The 24,278-nt window shown below is 36.4% G+C and overlaps 1 protein-coding gene across 7 annotated transcripts in view; it reads right to left on the minus strand.

Moving 5' to 3' along the window:
* Window positions 1–24,278, minus strand: part of PIAS1 (protein inhibitor of activated STAT 1) — a 121,057-nt gene that overhangs the window by 20,359 nt on the left and 76,420 nt on the right. For all 7 annotated transcript variants that reach the window (XM_042988542.1, XM_042988544.1, XM_042988540.1 and 4 more), the window contains exons 3-7: window positions 21,024–21,108; window positions 20,715–20,762; window positions 17,205–17,295; window positions 16,443–16,577; window positions 10,184–10,289 (exon numbers count right to left, since the gene is read on the minus strand). In XM_042988542.1, the coding sequence (XP_042844476.1) occupies window positions 10,184–10,289; window positions 16,443–16,577; window positions 17,205–17,295; window positions 20,715–20,762; window positions 21,024–21,108 (465 nt within the window). The remainder of the gene's footprint in view (window positions 1–10,183; window positions 10,290–16,442; window positions 16,578–17,204; window positions 17,296–20,714; window positions 20,763–21,023; window positions 21,109–24,278) is intronic.

The following is a 24,278-nucleotide window of genomic DNA, read 5'->3' on the forward strand; positions in this document are numbered from 1 at the left end:
ACTGGATAAAGTTGCTCTTTCTTTTAAATTATGACCAATATTATAAGAAATTAATCAATAGTATAGATAATAGAATTATCAACATTTATAAATTTTTCCAAAGCTCAGATTATAAAATAATTAATACATTTTATACACTATATTAATTATTCTATTTTTCATTATCTATTTAATTTTTCTATTTTTCTATTAATTCTATTTTCAAATTATAAAAAAGCTCAATTTCTTTTCTTCCACATAATTATTTGAGTTTTATACTTATTTATCCATAAACTAATTATGCTAATATTTTAGGCAAGTCAATTCTCCTCTCCTTATTTGCTTCTAGCAAATAAGAACTCACACACTAGATAATCTCTGGGTCTCTTCAGTTCAAACTTCCTGAGGTTCTTAAGAGATAGGCCACTAGTAATAATGGCTATTCTGCTACTTTCTGTCAGTCTTAAAGGAGTGTAAAGGACCTTTATACTTCTCGCCTGGAATCCTGAGACACATATTTACTTCTGAAAACTTCAATTTGGAACTTTAATTAAATTTCAACACTGAGTTGAGGCTGGAAATCCCTAAATGGTAGTACTCCAATAATTTTAGACATTGTTCCACAATGACTCTGAAGTCTGTATGTGTAAGGGGAGGCCCAAGTGGGAGTGGTTGTGTATATAGTCAATTCCAGAAGTTCAGAGCTGTGGCACAACTAAGTGTGGCTAGAAAGTTAATATATAGTAGAATTAAGAAAATGGGGAGCAGAAAAGTACTCAGATAAGGAAGAATGATTTCAGAGTAGATGTCTATTGTGCTGATAACCATTTATGAGAATGAAGAGTCCTGCCTTTATTAAACATGGTGATCTTTACAATCTGGATTTTTTTTTTTTTTTTGAGATGGTCTACATTTTAGATAGTCTATCTATCTCCATAAATTAGTGAATCTCAACTATGATGCATATTAGAACTACCTATAGAGTTCTGTAACTTATAATTGCTCACTGAGTCAGAATGGGGAAGAGGGACACCAACTGGTTGTTTTTTAAAAGCTCCAGATGTGGTTCTGATGCCAAGCTTAAAGGTCATTTCATTTAGTCTGGAAATTCCAAGTGTCTGAAATATATATAACTCATAGTCTGCATCCCACACCTGAACAGGCATAAAATCCCCGGGTTTTAGTTTGGGAAATATAGTTATCATATCACTTATGCTATATATCATATGTCAATTATGGAAACTATACCTGTATCGTTATAGACCCAATCTTAGTCAATCCTTTCTTATAAAGATACATTTAACAAACAGTATCTTTTTAAAAGTAACATAAACATGTAAATAGGATTGTAATGTGATTACTGACCATTCCGCATACCTGCAGCACCCTATCACCACCCTACAAACAGCAATGAGAACAATATGGACTTGATCTATTTAAACTTTCACTGAAATGAAGCAGTAACACAGACCATAATATCAACCTTATGCAAAACAGAGTTCAGTGTTTAGTACTTCCCAAAGAAATTGAAACAGGCGAGGCAACCTGAAGTAGTGGTTAAGAATACAGGATCTTAAAAAAAAAAAAAAAAAGAAAAGAAAAGAAAAGAAAAGAAAGAATACAGCCTAACTTAGAATTCAGACTTTAGTCCGGTCATTTAACATTTCTGTGCCTCAGTTGCATCAACTTGTAAATGGTAACAACAGCACTTTATAGCAATGTTCTAAGCATTAAATGAGTTAATACACACAAAATGCTTTAAAATAACCTAATATCACCCTCAATACATATTAGCTACTGCTACTCTTTTTAAAAATGTCATTTGTATTTTCACTTTCTCTAGGAGATGGCAGTTTTATGAAATTATTTTAGAATCAGCTTGTCAACTTCTATTAAAAAAAAAGTTTTGCTTTTGCCTTTGCCCTTATAGACTCAATCTTAGTCAATCCTTTCATGTAAAGATACTTTTCAAGATTCTATTAGGATCTTAATTGGACCGAATTTAATGTACAGGTCATTTTGAAGAGAACTGACATCTTTACAATAACAATACTGAATGTTCTGATCCATTAACATGTTATATCTCCCCATTATTCAGGTCTTATTTTAATTTTTCTCAGCATTGTTTTGAAGTTTTCAGAATACAAATATTTTGTGGGACATATTCCTAAGTATTTCATACTTCTGGATGTTACAGTAAACTCTTTGTTTTTTTAATTTCACTTTTCAGTTGTTCAGTGCTAACAGAAATACAACTGATTTATAAATTGTGCATTCTGCAACCTTGCTTAAATTAATATTAGCTCTAGTTGCTTTTTAATAGATTCTTTAAGTTGTTTTCTACACAGACAATGAAGTCATCTTCAAATAAAGACAATAATTATTTATTCATTTCTAATCTGTTGCTTTATTGTGCTTTTTTTCTTGCTTTACTGTGCTAGCTAGGATCGCAAAGGCAATGCTGAACAAAAATATTAAGAGCTGATACTCTTCCCTTTTTCCCAATCATGGGGGTAAAGCATTCTAATTTCTCACCACTAACTATAATATTAGCTAAAGGCTTTTTGTAAATATCATTTGTTACACTGAGACAGCTCCCTTCTCTTCTATTTTGCTGAGAATTTTATCATGAATAGATACTGAATTTTGACCAAATGTTTCTCCTGCATCAATGGAGATGATCATGTAATTTTTTCTTTTTGTTAAGTTTGCTGAGAAGGTGAATTATACTGATTGATTTTCACATATACTGTATGAACCTAATATTCCTGGGATGAACTCTATTTGGTTAATATAGATTGTCTTTTTAATTTTAGTTGAAGTGTAGTTGACATACTGTATCATAATCTTTTTACATATCGACTTAGAATTGACTTTGCCAACAATTCTGAAAACAAAGTTGGAAGACTATTTGACTTCAAGACTCACTAATCATGACTGTTGTATTGGCATAGGAACAGACATATAGGTCAAGGAAAAATAACAGAGTCCAGAAACAGATTCTACATCTATGGTCAAATTGGGTTTTTGAAAGGTGATTAAATGCAGAAAAAGACAGTTTTTTCAAAAATGTTGTTGGAACTGGGTATCTATATGGGGAAAATGAAGCTCTAACCTTACCTTGTATCATATACAAAAATTAATTTAAAAAAAGAATATTTGTGAGCTTAGGTTAGGCAAAGACTTCACAGTATGCAAAAAGCACAAACTATTATATAAAAAGAAATGGGGAAAAGATCTGAACAGACATTGCACCAAAGAAGCTATACGGATAGCAAATAAGCAGAAGCCATCATTAATCATTAGGAAAACGCAAATTAAAATCACAATGAGATACAACTACACACTGACCAAAACAGCTGAAACGCAAAGCAACCTGACAATACCAAGTGGTAGTGAAGATGCAGAAAAACTTGAAATTGCATACACTGTTGGTGGGAATGCAAAAATGGCATATGCATTTTATAAGAAACTGCCAGTCATATCATGTGACAGCAATCCGAGTCCTAATTACCCAAGAGAAATAAAAACATATGTCCACAAAAGTGGGATATCCATATGGAAAATGTAAACATTTTAGCAGCTTTATTTATGACAGTGCAAAACTAGAAACAACCTAAACGTCCGTCAATTGATAAGTGGATAAACAAATGATGATTCAGGTAAATGGAATACTAAGTAATAAAGAGAAAAAAAAACCTACATGGATGAACCTCAAAAGCCATCATACTAAGTTAAAGAAGTCAGACATAAAAAGGTCCATGCTGCAGGCCTTGAGATACCTGACATTTTAGAAAAGACAAAATTACAGAGACAGAAATCACATCAATGGTTATAGGAACTAGGAATAAGGGGCTGAGATGAACTGCAAGGGGCCACAGGGGAACTTTCTGGGATGAAGGACGTTCTATATTTTGATTGTGGCAGTGGTTCATGATTGCATACACCTGTAAAATTCATCAAACTGTACAATTCAAAAGGTGAATTTTTACTTTTGTAAATTATACTTCAATAAAAAAAAACAAAAGAAAAAAGAGAGACAGGAAAGAAAATCATGTTAAATTTAGTCACAGCAAGTAAGGAAAAATAAAATAAGCAAAGTCCTTATAATGTGAGGGCAAGGAAGGAAAAAATAAATACAGGTTACAATATTTTACCCTGCAACATCAAACAACATGGGGCAAGTCTTCTAGGAATTAAAGTTTTCCTGTGTCACTGTGAGTGCAGTGGTAACAGTATCTTATTATATGACCTATAATGAAGTTATAGCTAGCCACATTAAAATTAATCTTTTTAAAAACCTCTGTTGCCATGACCTATGAGAGTTAGCAACTAGTCGTCACACATGGCTATATTTGAGTTTAAATTAAATATAATTTAAAATTCAGTTCCTCAGTTGCACTGGTCACATTTCAGAACTCAACAGGCACATGTTGCTGGCACCTAACCCATGGGACAGTGCAGATGTACATTTCCATCATCACAGATTTTTCTATTTCTGTTGCTCTAGCTTTTTTTTTTAATAAGTTCTATCGTTCCTTAATATCAGACTATTTTATAGTAATCCTTTTAGAACTTTAAGGTTGTAAACAACTGAATATATTAAATTCAATACTTTATTTAGGCAAGGAAACAGGCACAGAGACCAAATTTTTATTCTGGATTTCTTTAAATCAGTTTACCTCAACAAAAATCTGAGGATCTACTATGTGCTAGGAACTGTGCATGAGGAATTCAAAGATAAATAAGATTAAATTCCTGCCCAGAGAAACTCAGAGTCTAGTTGAGAGCTGAGCTGCTCAGTGGGACCATCTCTAATGTGCTCTAAAAGAAATGTGTTCAGGAAGCTAGCTGAAAGTGAACTCATCTACTCCAGAGGTTCTGAGATGCCTCCTGGAAAAAGTGAAACACGAAGGATAACTGGAGTGAGGCAAAGAACAGGGAAGTTCGGAGGCACAGAGAACAATGCTGGCAAAAGTCGTGCAGAAAAGATAAGAATCCAGCATTTTTGGAATATAAAGTACAAGAGGGGCGAATACAGAGGACACTGGGAAGGGTAAGGGTGAATAGAGAGGACACTGGGAAGCGGTAAGGGTAAACAGAAATGACACTAGGAAGGGTAAGGGTGAACACAGAGAACAGTGGAAAGCGGTAAGCAGGTGCCACGACATGGAAAGTTGCACTTGTCATGCTAACAAAGTTAGAGTTTTTACTCTACTGATGTTACAAAGCCATGGATTGCAAGGGAATGTAAGATTAGGTCTGTACTAATCACTTAGGTCGCTACCAGGAGAAAGATAGGAAGAGGGACCAAGAAAGAAGAGGGATAGATTACTTAAGAATAGATTTTTTAAATAAAGGCGGAATATGAGAGCTTAAATGATAGCAGTGACAGTAGGGAGAGAGAGAAGACAGATTTGGAAAGTATTTAGGCTGGAAGTTTGATAGGATTCAGGGAGTTCAGTTTTAAATACTTGAATTTGGGGGGGGGGGGCGCCTGGGTGGCTTAGGCGGTGAAGCATCTGACTTCGGCTCAGGTCATGATCTCGCGGTCCCTGAGTTTAGAGTCTGGAGCCTGCTTCAGATTCTGTGTCTCCCCCTCTCTCTGCCCCTCCCCTGCTCACGCGCTGTCTCTCTCTCTCTCTCTCTCTCTCTCAAAAATAAATAAACATTAAAAAATTTTTAAATACTTGAATTTGAGGACCCAAAAGAATGTTTCTGTGAAGGCGGTTAGCTAACTATGCATATCTATATATGAAACTCAGGGGAAGGTCCCAGATGAGATATGTGCTAATTTAAACCACAAGATCAGATGTGATTATATCCAGATAAAGTATGCAGAAAAGTGGGCCAAGGATGACACGCCAGGGAAATGCTTCTCTTAAGCAGGATGCTTCTCTTAAGAGAATCTACTGAAGGTAAGTGATTGAGAAGAAACAGAAGAGAATTTCAAGGATAAAGTGGTTGGTATGAAATGTAGCAAAAATATCTAAGATGAAAACTGAAAAAATAAACTTTAAATGTGGCAATCAGACTGTCACTTGTGACATCTGCAAGAGAAGTTTCAATGGAATCATAGGAGGTTAAAGGGCACACTGGGTTGCAGTGAGGAGGGAGACAGATCAAGTGTAGGCTACTCTTTGAAAAAAGTAGGAGGACACAACAGGAAGAAGTCAGAACTCTATCTAGATAGAGAATAGTTTGTTTTTATATTTTTTAAACGATGAAAAAGACCTGACAAAGAAGGCTGACAGGAAGAGCTAATAGAGAGGGGTGAGCCAAAGTACAGGACAGAGAACAGATAAATGAGGGAACGAGGTCTCATAATACTGCTTCTGGGCATCTGCACCCAGATGTCTCGCAGACATCTCAAATACCAGTGTAAGCACACACTCTGATCCCTCCAATCTTCTCCACATTGTTTCCCATTTCAGTAAAGGGCACTACTATGTAATCAGTTTAAGAAGCCTAGAATTCCTCCTTGACTTCTTTTTATTCCCTCCCCACATGTAATCCGTCACCATTGCTACCCTTCAACACTTCTCAAACCATCAATTTCTTTTTTTTGTTAATTTTTTTAATGTTTATTATTTGAGAGAGAGAGACAGAGAGACAGACAGCAAGCAGGGGAAGGACAGAGAGAGAGAGAGAGAGGGAGACACAGGCTGGAAGCAGGCTGCAGGCTCTGAACTGCCAGCAAAGAGCCCGACGCGGGGCTTGAACCCACAGACCACAAGATCATGACCTGAGCTGAAGTCGGCCGCTTAACCGACTGAGCCACCCAGGCCCCTCAAACTGTCAATTTCTATGTCCATTGTCAATACCTATGTTCAAGACACCATCACCTCTTACCTGGACAACAGGTTCCTAACTGGCCTCACCACATCAGTCCAGCCCCTCCTCAGCTCAGTCTTCAGAACAATCTTTTTTTTTTTTTTTTTAAATGTTTAGTTATTTTTGAGAGAGAGGGAGAAAGAGAGAGAGAGAGAGACAGAGAGAGAGAGAGAGAGAGAGAGAGAGAGAGAGAATGTGTGTGTGTATGTGTATGTGAGAGAGAGAGAGAGAGAATGGGGGGGACGGGCGGGGACAGAGGATCCAAAGCATGCTCTGCACTGACAGCAGCGAGCCTGATGCGGGGCTCGAACTCACGAACCGTGAGATCATGACCTGAACCAAAGTCAGACGCTCAAAACCAACTGAGCCACTCAGGTGCCCCCAAGAGCAATCTTTTTATTGCCCAAATCTGATCATGTCACTCTGCTTAAAAATCTTTTAAGGGTTTTCTATCCTTGACACCTTTATGTCATCTGTATGAACTCACCCCATGGCTATCTCTCTGGCCACTGTCCTCCTTGGTTCTCTCTTCTCCAGCTCCACTGGCCTTGTCTCTTAGCATATTCCCCTCTCTTCTTGGGCTTAACTCTGCCTCATCCTTATAATCTTGTCTTTAAAATCACAGCACCAGAGAGGACTATGTTCTGTTGTTACCTCCAGAGCTCCCTGTCTTTCTTCTTTAAGGCACATGTCACAACTGTAATTCATTAATGACTTGTTCAATCATTTAATTCTGTCTTTCCCACCAGACTACAAACTTCTAAGGGATGCAGAGACAGTGTGTATCTTGTTTAATGCTATATTCTCCTGTGCCTGGAACACTGTAGACTCTTAATATAATTTCTTGAATAAGAATAAATGAATGTAAGATTACCTTTGAGCAGAAAAAGGGACATTTACTCCTGAGACTGAAGAGAATAAGTAAGGGTAGTTACAAATGTAGATAAGCTGAAGAGCAGTTATGGTGGCATGAGATTAAGGAAGCAATGGGCAGTTCAGAGAATTAACACCTTGTAGTGCCAATTTTCTTGCAATGGCAGTGTGCTAATAAGAGAGGGGGAATAGTGTTTGTGTAAAGTGTGACCAAGGTTTAAAATGACTGCTGCAGGGAAGAGGGACAGAATAGGAATGTGATAAGAAATAAGTAAAGGGCTGTCTTTGTGATTGAGGGGACAACTCTACACAAAGGTGGAAACCACAAGGCAAAACTCTACTAAATCAAATGAACCAGAGTAGATTTCTCTGTGAAAAGTCTCAATATTGTGGAGTTTATTCTTTCAAGAACGTAATAGTGCCTGATTTGATGAATACAACTTTGCCAGCAGAATTTACTGATAAGATTAAGAATGACTTACAGTGAATATATTTTTAGGTAATTTGATTCTTCAAAAATATCTGAGAAATCTGTCAACATTTTCTTCTGTCAAATTGTTTTATACAATCTTTTAATTACACAATTAATTTGTTGGGAAAGTTACTTCTTTATAGATAGTGTAAAGGCAAACAATCTGTTCCTTAGACAATTACAACGAATGCCTTACTGGTAGGATCCAAATTAATGTTTTATTGGTTCTCCAGGCCAGTAAGTAAGATAAGAAAAAACTGCCACAAAAACCCTACCCCATCTGCAACTACTCTCCACTCCTGGCATTGTATCAGAGATGGAATAAATAGCCTCTGAAATAAGAAGTTCTGATTATTTAACAGTGGCTAATAGTGGTTCCTTCCAGAAAATAAAGTAATTCTAGGCTCACCTTCCCACTCCCCCCGCAGACGGTGCTACAAATACAAGTGGAGAAGAGCTAACAGCCGGAACAAAAAACAGCTTGCCTTACTGCTGCTACGACTACCACCACCACCACCGCTATTATTCAATAGAACAGCCTCATCTGCCTTATTTGTTGGTATTACTTTTTCCACACAAGCTCACATAATTCCACAGCACTGACTACATGAGATTCTAGCACTATGTGGCAGACACGGAGAGTCTCAGTAGAATGACCAGAAATGGACTTCAACAAATGTGAAAAAGAGAAGTTCTTCTCCTGCACTCTCCTTGAAAGCAGATGTCTGTCCCTTTTTTCTCTGTCTCTGCCAACCGGTGCTTCCTCTCCCGTAGACCCCGAACACTGCTGTCATTCTAGCTCTCTACTGTCTTTTGAGGCACGTCTACAGAGGCATTAGCCAAAATCATGCTCCTCTTGACTCAGGATGACTTGCATTTAAAAAAAAGGATCCTTTTAATGCAGAAAAATCCTTCGATGAACTATTATTGAGGGTATAATGCTATTCAGAGGTAGTGGGATCTTTTACTCTGGCACAGAAACAGGTTAGAAATAAAGATAAAAGCTATGCCACAAAGGAAAGTGAGGGGAAGGCCGGCCTTACTACCTTATTAGTTCTTTCCACCAGCGTGTGTGTGCCTAACTACAAATCTGAGAGTGGATTTCATTAACCAACTCACATCAAGAATCCTTCAAGAATAGCTATCTAACCCCTGCCTATAAAGTTTTGTTCCATAAGTGTCCAGCCCCATCCCTGAATCCATCCATGAAGAATCTTTCTCTCACAAAGAAAAGCATAAAAGAACTAAGCTCACCTCTTGGGAAAGGCTGCCAACCTCTGGCCTTAACCCTCAAAAACCGAGGCCAGAACAGTCAATCTGCAGACCTTACTACATCTCAAATTCAACACGACAAAATGAACCATCTAGTTATTTGTAACTATAAACCCAGACTTTGAAGGAGCTTTAGAAATCATGTGGCAACAACCTCTTGTTACAGACGAGTAACTTGTCCAGGTCTAGACTAGAGGGACTTGTCCAAGGTCACATAATTGACTAACGGAACCTATTTCATTATTGTTTTTACCATCCCACAGACTCTCTTTTTACTTTATTAAAGCAAGGGTACAGTCCTCACATATCCCTGCACATTTTTCCTGGATAAGCCTTAAATATAAAATAATTCTCATGAAATACACACCAAAATTTCCTTCCCGTCTCCTAGAATCCCTTAAACATTTATTTATTTTATGCAATTTTAGTAAAATAATCTTCCGTATTCATTTACTGGCTTTCCAAAGTTCATTTTAAGAACAGTAAAATGCAGATTATAAAATATAGGTCATAATAAAGATATTAAAAGATATTACAGGTAAAATATAGGTCATAATAAAGATATTAAAACTATTTTTAAGTCTTGATTTACTTTGCTCAGAAAACAAGTTTTCAGTGTTTCGAATCTTCTATGACAATCTCTAGTGAAAAAGAAATTTCTTTTGTTGAAAATTTATTGAGTAGAAAGCACACTACTCTAACCTTTACCAAAATAGTTCAGCTACATAAATGAAATAAGTTTATTATACGTACTTAAAGCTCTAGAATGATCCGGATTCCTTATTCCCTTTGCTCGTAACCTCTGAAGAAGAACTGTTGAGGACAACTGTTTTACAAGATATACTGCCATGGAATAGTTCTGGAAAAAAAAAAAAAAAAAGATGTAGAAAACAAACAACATATGTAAGTATATAGTACATCTATTTTAATCTCGCAACGATAGGGAAAGAAAACTAACACTTCTTAAAACACCTACTGTGTGGCCAGACACTATCTTAGGTGTTTTTATGAACAGTAATTAATTTAGTCCTAACCAAAAAGCCGCTGAGGTGGTCATAAACCTATTTTTATGGACGAGGAAGTGAAATGTAGAAAAGTAAAAGAATTTTGCAACTTTCAAGCAACAAAGCCAAGTCTGTCATGCTTCCATATTACCTGACTACCTACACTTGAAGCTAATCGATTTGTGGCACCTATATTAAAAACAAAAAACACTATTAAAATTAAATCTAAACCAAGGCCAATAAGATGTCAAAGTCACTATAAACCACATTTGGTAGGTAACAGATATATTTAAATAATAGTACCTATTACAAAATTACAAATTAGCTTGGCTTCCTAATCTATACCACCGCATCTCTCTTTACGTCTCTAACTAGTTGTGAAAAGACCCTATGTGAGCCATTATCACAAACAGAGGGAACATTAAAGATTCGCAAAGAGAAGCTGCTGGCTTGGCAGATGAATAGATGAAGATCCATTATCAGCAGAGGACCGGTAGAGGAGATGGTAGCAGCAGAAGGTAACCAAGAAAATAGTCCATCATAAGCCAAGGCAGAGAGAAGGGTACATGACTGGACAAGAGGGAGAAAAGACAGCTGAGGCTTATTAAGGGTAGGAGAGAGATCTAAATGAGAAGGCCCACTTTCCGTTTTGTGTCGGGATCAAGAGGAAGATCAAGAGGTTTGGAGAGAAGCAAAAGGAAAAATACTTACTGCCGCCTTCTAGCTTACAGCTACATACAGTTTCTGAAGCACTCTTAACATATACTATCTACTTCATTTAAACCTCACAGAAGGCCTATATAAAAGACAAGAATAAGTGTTTTTCTAAGTAAAGGATTCATGGAATGGAGGCACAAAAAGATATGTCATCTGCTCATGATCATGCATCTGTTTGGTGACAGAGCTGGCACTAGAAACCAGGAAGAAAGAGTTGGGATATCAGGACAACGGACTTAATGGCCAAGGCCAGTGTAGTTCTCTACCATTCCTGCTTTTGTGCACCTTGTTTCCTTTGACTCTCCTAACCTAGCCCAACGTATATTCCAACTTTCAGACTTTTAAAAATGCATTCCTCTCTTTTAACAAGAGAAAATATCCCATGTATCCTCTGGTAGGCCAAATTTTCATTTGGAGTTCAGAAACCTATCACATGTTACATATTTTCTGGGGGGAAAAAATGAAGGGTCGAAGAAGCTAATTTACAAGTAATCTTAAAACTTGCCTAATTTTTAGAGCACACGTATCAATCTAATGTAAAACTGAAAGGCTTCTTCTGGGGGGAAAAACCCTTATTCACCTTTATTATTTATTTGATTAATATGACAGAAACTAGAGGAATGCTAATTAACACTGTGAAATTATGTACTGACAGCTTGAGTCTTCAGTACTAGAAATTACCCTCAGGCTTTATATAATTTTTTAAGGGGAGATCAAGTACAAACCACAACTACAAGTTTAGTGAAAAGGTATGTTCACTCTAGTTGAAACATGTAACAAATTAAAAAAAGCAGAAGGAAAAAGAATGTGAGGTATTTATTAACAAATGCCATTTGTACTGATAATACAGAATTCAATTCTATAGCACTTGAAAGAGATTCAGCAGCAAAAAATCCCCCAAACTTTACAGTGGTATAATATCTCCTTCAGGTAAATGATAATACATTGTTTCTGCTAACCCTTCAATTACTACTTACCTCCCAACTACTCATATATATTTGCATTACACTGATGTTTTTGTCAAGTGCCTTCTCAAAAGTCTTCAAAATTGTGTATCAAGTTCACAGGACATTTTCTCCATAATTAAGATATAATCTACTCATTAAGTGCCCTTTATACCAGTATCTAAATAACTTTTCTCTAAACAAAGAGAGTTTAATAAATGCTAAATACAGTGATTACCCTGACAGGATAAAAAGTTACAATACAGTTCACTTATTTCCTTCCAGCACTGTGCTAGCTCTTCTGTTTCAAAAAATACTGTCTTTTTAAAATTGAGATATAGGGGTGCCTGGGTGGCTCAGTCAGTTAAGTGTCCAACTCTTGATTTTGGCTCAGGTCATGATCTCACAGTTTCCGAGTTTGAGCCCCGCATCAGGCTCTGCGCTGACAGTGTGGAGCCTGCTTGGGATTCTCTCTCTTCCTCTCTCTCTGCCCCTCCCCTGCTCTCTCAAAAAATAAAATAAAATAAAATTTAAAAATTAAAAAAATTTAATAAAGTTGAGATATAACTGACATAAAACACTATGTGAGTTTAAGGTACACAACAGGTTGATGTGATACACTTCTATAAAGAGATCCTACACTAATCAGAGCATCTTTACAAGTTGAATTAAAACTAGTGATGGAAAAACAATCTAATAAGCTATCTTCTGGGCTTTGGTAAAGTATAATTTTCTTTCAAAAAAAAAAAAAAAAGAACAACTGTCTTTCAATGTTTTACTTCAAAAAGGTCTCCAACTTGTAGACTGGGGTCTCCATGAAGATCTTACCTCTTAGGTAAGACTAGACAACCATCAAATCACTGAAGATACTGTCTTCTCTCTGAGGTTGGAAAGGCTTTCCTCTCTCCTCTAATCCCATACATATCAGCACATCTCCCTGCGCTCCCACAGTCATAGTTTACTGCAAACACCCCCAACAGGCTATGCTTTTCACACACGGGCAAAAACAAACAAACAAACAAACACAAAACAAAACAAAACAATACAAAACAAAAAATATTTTCAATGCCCTCTTCAAAAAGAGAGACCAAAAGGGGAACCCCAAGGTATACTAGAAGTAAAACATTTAAAAGGATTTCAAAAACTTAATGGTGACATATTAATCAGGCAAAGGAAAAAATATAATCTGGATAGTTGTCAAAAGGGATGCTGATAAAATTCACAATCCACGTCTCACAAAGATATCCAGTAAAAGAGCAATATAGGAGCACACAGTTGATGTAAGCAAGCTCTATCAAAAATTAATGAAGACTTGGGTCACTAGTAGTATCCTCATTATCGTAAGGAACAAGTTGAGCGTGCCACTGGCACTCTCATTATTTCACATTGTTCTGAAGGTTCTAGTCAGCACACTAGAACAAAAACCAGAAATTATGACATAAGTACTAGGATTATCATTATCTGCATAATGATACATCTCAAACTCCAAACTGCCTACCTGGAAACATCAAGAAACCAATTAAAAAGCTGTTGGAACCAGTATATGAAAATTCAGGTATTAAGTAAATATTCAACAATAACCAGCTTTTAAATAAACCAACAACAAATACATCTTTAGAAAATATAATAGAAAAAAGATCTACTTACAATAGAAATAATAACAATAAACAACACAGAATTAATTTTAAAAAATAGAAGATTTATAAGAAACCTATTAAATTACCAAGGAACATAAAAGAGGATTTGAATAAATGGAGAAACATACAGTTCTCGGAATGGAAATATTAAATAGTATAAATTAATCCTAACTTAATATACTAATTTAAAGCAATCTCATTCACATTCCCAGAAAGATCTGGGGGGGTGAAGCAGGAAAACATGGCTCCCTCCCCATAATTACTTTTCCAACACCTCCACTCTCCCCAGAGCCTCCCTCACTTTCAGGCTAATACACGCCCTCCTCCACTAACACTTCAGCAACAGCATGCTCCTAAGAGTGACCTCTCTGCACGATTCTGGATGCTATTCAAACCGTTTACCACTCTGAAGAGTGACCTTCTGTACACAGAAATATTTACTCCTGTAAAATTTTCATTTAAAAAGAGAATATCCTTGGGCGCCTGGGTGGCTCAGCTGGTTAAGTGTCCAACTTCGGCTCAGGTCATGATCTCACAGTTCCTGAGGCTGAGCCCTGCTTTGGGCTCCATGCTGGCAGAGCCTGGAGCCTGGAGCCTGCTTTGGATTCTGTGTCTCCCTATCTCTCCGCCCCTCCCCCACTTGCAGTTCGTGTGTCTGTCTGTCTCTCTCTCTCTCTCTTTCTCTCTCAAAAGTAAATAAACATTAGAAAAAAGGAAAAGGAAAAGGAAAAGGAAAAGGAAAAGGAAAAGGAAAAGGAAAAGGAAAAGGAAAAGGAAAGGGAAGGGAAGGGAAGGGAAGGGAAGGGAAGGGAAGGGAAGGGAAGAGAAGAGAAGAGAAGAGAAGAGAAGAGAAGAGAAGAGAAGAGAAGAGAAGAGAAGAAAAAGAAAAGAAAAGAAAAGAAAAGAAAAGAAAAGAAAAGAAAAGAAAAGAAAAGAAAAGAAAAAAATCTAAAGAAGAGAATATCCTTAACATTAACAGTACACCTCAAAGGCCCTTCATGGCCTGGCCCTTCCTTACCTCTGTAGCCTCATCTTGTACATGGCTCTTCTCCACTCTCTGCAATCTAGCCCCAGAGGCTCCCTCTCAGTCTCCTGGAAAGAACCAGGCTGTCCCCTGCCACTGGCTGTTGTGCAGGTTGTTTCCTCTGAACCTTTCACCCAAATTGCTTCCTGCTACTCTTCTCTTGGCTCAGTCACTGCTTCCTCAGGGAAGCCCCGCCCGACCTCTCTCTAGTTCAAAGTGCCCTTTAATATATTCTAAAATCAATGCATACCTCTCCTTCATAGTCCTTCTAAAAACTGTTCACCTTTGTGTGTGTGACCACCCGGCCCCCAGATATCAGGCTCTAAAAGAACAAGGACTTTCTTTCCTTGCTATGGTACTCCCAGTTTTCAGTACAGTGCATGGCATACAGGAAGCATTCAATAAATTTCAAATGAATTAATGAATAGATATGCGCTCACATGATAAAACTGAAATAATCAATGACATTCTGAAACTGTCCTGGAAAAAGAATGCAAGACGAAAAAACAATACAGAAAAAGTTCAGGATCACACATAGGATAAATAAAAATCAGATACATAGTGATGTTGGCTTCTGCACCAGCATTTGTTTAGTTAATGGTGTTAGACCAAATGGCTATTTAAAAATGAAAGTAAATTTTTATTTCACACCACACATAACTTGTGATGGATTAAATATTTAAAGGTAAAACAAGAAAACTCAAAAGTCTGGAAGAAAATAGAAACAAATATTTATGTAAGCTTGGGAAGGGCAGACAGACTTAAGTGTGATGGGACTAAGGGGGAAAGACTATTTAAAAAAACTAGTTAAAAACTGTCTCTATGATAATTTAAATCTTCTAAACATTAAATAATTACATGAACGAAAATAAAAGGGAAACAAACTAAAAACAAATATTTCCAATATGTGAGTTTAACTCTTAATATATAAAGAATTCATAAATAGTAAGGAAAATAGCAACAGAGAAAAAATAAGAGATATAATTTTAAAATGTAAATCACACAAATATGTTCAATCTCAGTAATAATAAAAGGAGCACTAATCAAAGCAGCTTGGTGCCATTATTTACCTACTAACATTGGTAGATTTTAAAGAAGACTTTTTTTTTTTTAAAGAAGTATTGATAGGGTATGGGTCAACAGGCACACAAATAAACACTGAAAGTCAGAGAAGAAATTTGCATGTCTTCTGGTAAGGCAATCTGTCAATGTACACAACATTTCTTAAAATTCTGCAGGCTCTTTGACTCAGGAATTCCACTTCTGGGAATTTAAGGAAAGTATCATGGATGGAGGCAAAGCTATAGCGACTAGGATGGTCGTTGAAATAGCACTGAATCAATCAATCAATAAATCAACTACCTGCTCAAGAACAGGGAATAGACTCAATTGTGGCATACTCATATTGGAATACGATCTAGCCATTTAAAATCATGCAGACGAACATGTAATGACATAAAAAACATTCATGATAAATTGCTGAGTGAAACAGGATCAGGTTATAAAACACTGAATAGCGGATGATCCCATGTTTCAAATGGGAACATGTTGAAAATTCACTGTGAGACAAAAATAAATCCTTTTGCAACTCACTTTACAATATAATTTACATATAAGCTCAGGTAGCCAAGGAGATTAACCCTTCCTCATAATACTAAGATCTAGTAGAAATAAAAATTTACTTACTCTTCCAATTTCTGCAGTCCAAGAAACAACAATGGTGTTTGGTACTGTTGTGGACAATCGGACAAGTGAGGTGATATTAATTGGTCGGCTGGGTCGCTTTGGTTCCACACCATTTTTTGTAGGTGGAAGATAACCCTAAGAATAAAATGTAATTTATTTCTACTTATTTCCACAATCATTTCCACTTCTATTCCTAAAACAAGCGAAAAAACCCCACAAACTACATATTAGAAAATATGAATATTGTCATTAAAGAGTAGAGAAGCAAACATTTACAAGAGTTTACATTAACCCTGTCATCTCATTCTATAGTAAGCCAGAGAAAAATACTAGCGATAGAACTTAAAAATGTCTAAAACTTAAGAATCAGGATGAATTCATTAAGAGCTCAGATAAGGGTATAAAGAACGTCTTAAACGTAACCGAAAACATCCCCCCCACAGCATTCTTCCTCTGTTCTACTGTAGGCTTCCAGATTCACATGAGTGCCGCTGAGGTTTTGTTGCAACAATTTCTTGTCCCCTCAAATCCAGAATGACACTAAAGTTACCACACCCAACTCCACCTCCTCAACTTGGTCTCCATTGTTAATGTCACAGCTGTTAATTGTACACAATTGGTACAAGTGTTTCACTCAGTCACATGAATATATATCCAAACTAAGGATGCTTTCTTAATGAAAAACTATGATTTAACGACAGCTGTCATGACTTACGCATGCTATGCTGGCAATGCATTTAAAAAATAACTTTTAGGACTTACTGGAAGGCTGCAAGGTTTTGTATTCACTTTCACACAAAGATTGGGTGGGAAGTGATCTTCTTGTGGACAACTGGTTTCTGATAAACAAAACCTAAACAATAAAGGACAAGTTTAACTTCCATTCTTAAAGGATGACCTCAATATTTCTGTTCAATAGCTAATCTAAAAGGCTGTCAAACTTAACAACAATAAAAACTACTTAACGCTAGACATTTCACATATTTAAACAAATTGAAAGTAAATAATTCTGTCAATGTAGAGTTTCAGTGATCACGACTATCAACCTGTAGTTGTCTTCCTAATTATTTCCAATCATTTGCTTAAGCATGTTCTAAAGAGGAAAAAAAAAAAGAAAAAGCTCGGTAGTGGAATAAATTTAAGATATTCTGAATCCAAAAATTAAATTAAGTTTCCTTAATATAGACTTCTCAGAGCTAGGGTAACGTGCACTGTAACTTTCTAGGAGGGAGATACAATACACAGTATTCCCAAATCTATCTGCTTATAAAACGTTTTGTTTTGGTTCTTAGCAGAGCATACTGAAAAGGCTGTAAGTCCATCCCAGGACCAAATTCTATCCACTAAGCCAAGGTACTCCATTATTCCCTGAAAACTAAAGATGTTGAAAAATAGCATTATCATTTAAAATACTATTTTAGATACTCATGAAAACATTTATTTCTAAATTAAATGCATAATCTTTTGGCAAAACTATAGAGGGCTACATAATTTGTAAATTCTCATTCTGTTCACGTTTATACAGATAAAGAAATAAATTGTTAATTTGCTATTTAAGACATCTTAATAACTTCCTTATTCCCAATATACAACTGAGGCTCATCCCACCTTTACAGAACGTTCACAGCATCTGTGAGTTATATGTCAAGAAGAACCCTATCTGAATTCTGTGACATATTCATCCTGCACAAACATCTTCCCTCAACATCTGTGGTGTAGGGTCTTGACCTGCTGGCTGTAGAATCTGTGTGTAGGAAGATCCACAAATTGGGACAATTTTCTGTGTACATATATATGTTCATCTTTATGAATAAACAATCTAGAGCTTCCATCAGATTCTCAAAGGGATAAGGGATCCATGAAAGGGTTAAATATTACTGATCTACAAAGATTTTCTTGAAATATACATAGCTACAAAGATGAAAATACAGAGATGTCAAAGCTCACATGATCATCTCCAATCCCAAGAAAACCTAAAGGAGGTTCTTTATATTGCAACAGTAAGAGTATGCCACAAAGTTTTTAATAAATTATTCCAATGCAGTGATAAATTTAAAACATGGACCTTGGCTGCCTGAAGCTATAGGAAAAGAAAGATTTATGACAAGTTGACTCCTACTATTCATTTAAGTAAAAGGTGAAAATCTAAGCCACCCTAACAAGCCAAAGGGAAAAGAAGAAAAAAGGGGGAATAGCAGAAAATTTCTGTGAAGTTCATGGGGGTGGGGAGGGAAAAGAGACATAAATGAAAACAGACTAGGAATCCAATAGAGAAAACACTGACCCTAATCTAATAGAGAAAACACTGACCCTAAGTTATTTTCATGCTTTAGATAAAAATTTATAATTAGGATGGCAGATAGGTATACACTCCCAACTTAAATAATACACTGGGATGGATTATAGATGTAGTAATGGGGGTATGGGAGTAAGGATGAAAAATAACCATTTTATCAAAACACAAAGAACCACCTAACAATTACCAAATATAATACAATATGGTTCCTTTCTTTTTTTTCAAGTTCTGGAGATATATTTGAATTGAAAATGGCTAAACCATTTTTTTAACCCTCAAGATTCCCTTGGAATCTCTGAAATAGAGTTGATCTATCTTAGAAAGAAAATCTTCCTTTGGAATGTGAACCACAGCTGCTGCTGCATTAAAGAATGCATGTATACTAATATAAAATACTGAGGACAGGAACTAGATCTCTTGTTCTAGAGCTATGGTTTTCAAACTTTATTTTAGTCTTGGGACTCTTTCTCCAAGTGAAAAACCAACCCACACATCAAACATGCAAAATAGATCAAAGCTCAAAGCAGCACTACTTGGGCTCAGAGTATGTGTGGGGTGGGGGCAGTCACAATATAGACCCCTCAGGGTAGCTCCAAGCTTGTTTAAAGACCACTGTTTTCAACAATAATGTCACATTATCAGTATGAACAAAACAGAAAACTGTTGATGCAGGAAGTAAGCAAGATAAGAGCAATATAGAATTATGATGGCATCATATTTTAGTCCTTTAATTTATTCAGTCATTACCACGTTCTGCTCCTGAGAGAGGATAAAGTACCTTTTACACAGGAACATCTTTGTCAGTGCCTTCTAAAATCAAGACTTCAACCTCCCTTCTGCTTTCTCACTTGTTTTCAGCACCCTATTTTTAAGTCACGATCAGAGGTTTTCATATTGTTCTGTGAAGCGCTGAGCAGGTGCTTTAGCCTCTTTGCTGACCTCCTAATGTAGCTATAATTTGTACATACAACTTAGGATCCAGTTATTGAGATGAGGCTATCTGTTTGACTTATCCTTCCCACTTTAGGGAAAACAGCTTATTGAGGAAAACAACTGTCTTGTTATTTCCTCTTTATTCCTATTGCAACAAGAACAGTTTGGGGCAGTTAGTTTCCCACATGGATAGTCATGGAGTAAAAGAGTACCAGAAGATGGTTTATATAAGACAGAGAGACATTAACATAGAAGAATTCTTAGATAGCCTTAGAAGAAATGAGCTAAGAAAAGAAGCTGAATAAGGGGAAACTGTGAAGCCATGTTGGAAAATTTTCCATTCCTCTTTGCAAAACTATCAAGAGATGTCTAGAATAGACTGCTTTTAAATTAATGATTTAAAATACAGGATGAAGCAAATTAGACTGTTTTGGTTTTTGTTAGTCCATAACTATACACTTAACCTAAGTACTAGTTTTTTTTTTAATTTAATGTTTTCTTTTACTTTTGAGAGAAAGAGAGAGAGAGAGAGGCAGAGAGAGAGGGAGACACAGAATCTGAAGCAGGGTCCAGGCTCCAAGCTGTCAGCACAGAGCCTGATGCGGGGCTCGAACTCACAAACCATGAGATCATGACCTGAGCCAAAGTCGGATGCTTAACCACCTGAGCCGCCCAGGCGCCCCATTACTAGTTCTCTATTTAGAGTAGTTTGTCATCCATATAGGTAAGGCCTTTGTACTTTCATAAAAGTGTAGTTCTAAAGAGCTGACACTATCGTCATTTAAAGGTATCATTAGCTGGAGCTTCTCAACCAACTGAAGGCTCACAAAATGGAGAAATGTGATTAGAGGTATGGCACATGACTTGCTATATTAAAATCTAAACTGGATAAAAATTAGGATATTTCATAACAGGAGAAGGTCTTACCTCATCCAAACATTTAAACCCAATACTTTCAATATACTTATTGAAAATGACACAATTTTTTAAACAACCTTTAAGGAATATTAACTTTTAATACTATACTATAGTCAATACTGTACCTTAACTGGACCTGCACTGTGAAGTCACATTTGGTCCCAGAAATATCCCTATAAAAGACAGGGTAAGAACTACAATTATTTTTAAAATATGCACATGAAAGCTGATTCAAAGATACTGTTACTCCAGAAGTTTTTCAAATTATCAGAGCTCTAAGTGTTCTTAGGATAACTAACACTATTATAGTATTTTCAATGCTAATATTTGCATGACACTAATACTCACCCAATACACTGTTTTTAAAAGTCACTTATTATAGCCATTACTGGTTGCAAAGGCCAAACTGCAAGTTATACTTGAAGAGAACTTACATGGAACTACTGATTTGCTGCACTTGTTGTGGTGTCAATGCAAATGCAAAACAGGTTTCTCGAAAGCGCTGACTGTTGTCTGATGCTAAAGAAGAAAAGAATCATACTTTTAATCATCTTCAAATTCTTCAATAGAGAGCACAACAGCCAGAAAAAAACAGAAACAACCTCAATCACTCATATGACTTTAATTAATTGGAATGTATTCTAGAGTCTGGATAACGAGGCAATTAAACCACTAAAAAATCAGAAATATGCCAGTTGTAACCTAACAGAAATGAGCCCCAAAATGGCTAATTCCAAAAGCCGTATCAGGATTCAAATTCAGAAAATACATAATCAAAGAAACACTAAGAGAAAAGTACCTAATCATATAAATGTTCCCATCTAAAAAGCACACTTGCGTAAAAACACGTCGGTATTAGTTTTATTTAAAATAGAAAAGTACAAAGCCATTTAAAGATACATGGTTTCTGAGCTAAGTAACAAATATACATACCTGTACAGGTGAGGTGACATTTGGCCTTTAAGGCAAAATCAGAATTTTATCATCTCCTGTCTAATTATACCATGCAAGTGTTATACAGTAAATACCACAAGTAGTTAGTTTCTCCTAAGCGTAGATGATCTAACTTCAAAATTTGGCTGTGGTCACTATCTCAAAGAAGGAAAGAGCTACAAAAAGAGGGGAAGGAAGGGAAGGAAGAGAAGGGAGGGAGGGGAAGGGAAGTAGGGAGAGAAAAGAGCAGGAGAGCAAGCAAGCAAGGACAGTCTGTGTGAGAGCAGGGACTCCTACAGTACCTGCTGTGAGCAGCAAGGGTCCTCCTGGCTTAGACCAGTTTTAGACAGATTTTAAAAATCAGCACTAATGTCTCCTCAGTGCTTGGCACAAAGAAGCAACCATTGACTGCCGAATGAATAAAAGAATATGAAAAATTTTCAATGTCAGATTAAACTATTTAAACTATACTTTGAAGGGAAATCTTCTAGGACAAAAGGCTCACTAAAAGCTATTACCAAGGAAATCCTGGCCTGTGGGCCACTTAAACCCATGCAGAAAAAGGAGCTGAACTGGCCATCTCTTGTTTAAACTGGGTTTGATTCTACTTGTAAGCAACACTTCCTCTACAATTACCACCAAACTGCAGTATGTCATGCTGAAAAATCTGTACAAACGCATCACGATGAGAAAAACATGGAAAAGATCACTGCCGATCTACAATTTCATCTCAATATAGAACTATCTTTTAAAGGCCAGATTTGCATTTCTGCTTTCTGTGATCTGGGAAGGTTTTTTCTTAAATAATCTATCCCCAAGAAAGAGTTATTAACCAGAAAGTTATCTTGATTGTGAGGCACCAACCTGGCAAATGGCTGATAACCAAGGACAAGAATGCAGAAAAGCACAGTTTCCTCTGTCAAACAATGCAAGTAACTCCTTTGCTTCTTAAAGAATGTATCTCTATGCAGATTTTAGTCCAGTGGGCTTAGCCTAATATAGATTTCTGGCTCCATTCTAAAATAGCCCTAAAATAATTTCCCAAGTACAAAAATTCGTATTTCTCTTTAGGCAAAATTTCAGATTCATTTTAGAATAAATGAGTACAGTAAGTTGTGGACACACACATGCAGATTTAGATAGAGAAGACATGACTGAAATAAACAGGCAGTTTCTTGTGCCTCACATGGAAATGAGATTTATTGCTTAGTGATAACTCCCATTTACAAACTCTTTTTAGACTGTAATATTCATGAAGTTATTAGTATTTATCTGGAAAAGCATCATTCATCTATGTGGTTTTCAGGCTTAATTTCTATAAAGAATGCCAGTGAAGAATTTATAGTTTTGGTCTCAGGTAACAGATTACCTCAAAAACTTTTCTGAAAGTCAATTAAGCTTTATTATCATCTTTATAAAAGCTCAGGCTACACAGAATCACAGAATCTTCATCCTGGAAAAGGAGTCTAACATATCTTCCAAAGCAATGACCGCCAATGTCGGGGGTACATATCTCAAAAGGTACATAAAGACAATCCACAAGGATACAAGAAAAGTATCTACCTAACTATAAAACGTTAAGTTTTAAAAAGTTGAGATTTTACAAGAAATCTCAAATCTAACTTATAAAATACCTAAAATTGGATGTAAAATCTTACCTTTTTTTACTTCTATTTTTGTTTTATAACAAATACAATATTAATATGATAGTTTAAAAGATGTAACATATGTATATACTAAATTATTCTACTGGGGGGGATGCGTATGATCACATAAGTTTGCAGACTACCCATCTAGAGTTCAACCTTCCTTTCAACCCTTCCTCACACTCTGAATCATTTTAGAGGGGGAGGAAGAGTGGCCATTACCTTGTCAGGCAGAAGATAGCCGGTATTAATAGTTTAACTGTAAGAAAGTGCGCAGCCCTATAGAGAGTAGCAAAACTTAGTGGAAAAAGAGGAGATCACACAGATTTGGATTCCAAACTGGTTTTGCCACTTACTTGCCATATAACCTTCGGTTCTTATCCGATACTCTCCGATATTTAAACATAAACATGCACATGCACACAGAACCTCATAGGGTTATTTTGAAGAATATAAATGAGGTAAGGTATTTAAAACAATCAACAATGTCCTTTTCTATCCGCTTTCCTCCTTATGCCCTTATACAGAGTGAAAATACATAATGTTTTAATTTCTACTCATCGCTGTCATACACCATATTCAGGGACAGCCAATCTTCAAATATTTTAGATGGCATTAATAAGCCCCTCTTTCTCCACTCTTCCCACTGTATTTCAGGGGAGATTACAAAATTACTCACCATCCTGATCCTCTGGCCATACTCCAGGTTGTCACACCCTTAAAGCAACAGCAAGAACTGGACATACTCTGTCATAATAAATATTATTTATTCAAAATATCTGCTGTTACTCTGGACTGGCCCATCCTCCCTATGGGAGGATTATTCCAGCACCACTGACATTAGCCTTGGCCAATGAAATGTGAGTGGAAGTGTACCACTTCTGGGCAGACTTTTATAGGTTATCCTTTGGTTTCATCATCTTTCCTTCCAGGTCACCCTGACTGTAGAGTGAGAAGAACATAAAGGAGAGCCACAGCCAATCTGCAGCTAATAAGTAACATAGGCAGATATGAACCTTACTCATTTGCCACTGAGATTTATGGTTGCTTGTAAGCTGACTGATACATTATTCCAAATGTGATGTGACTAGAAGAGTATTTTTATCAACA

Source organism: Panthera tigris, chromosome B3 (genome assembly GCF_018350195.1).
Source record: "Panthera tigris isolate Pti1 chromosome B3, P.tigris_Pti1_mat1.1, whole genome shotgun sequence".
In the NCBI taxonomy this organism is placed as follows: Eukaryota; Metazoa; Chordata; class Mammalia; order Carnivora; family Felidae; genus Panthera; species Panthera tigris.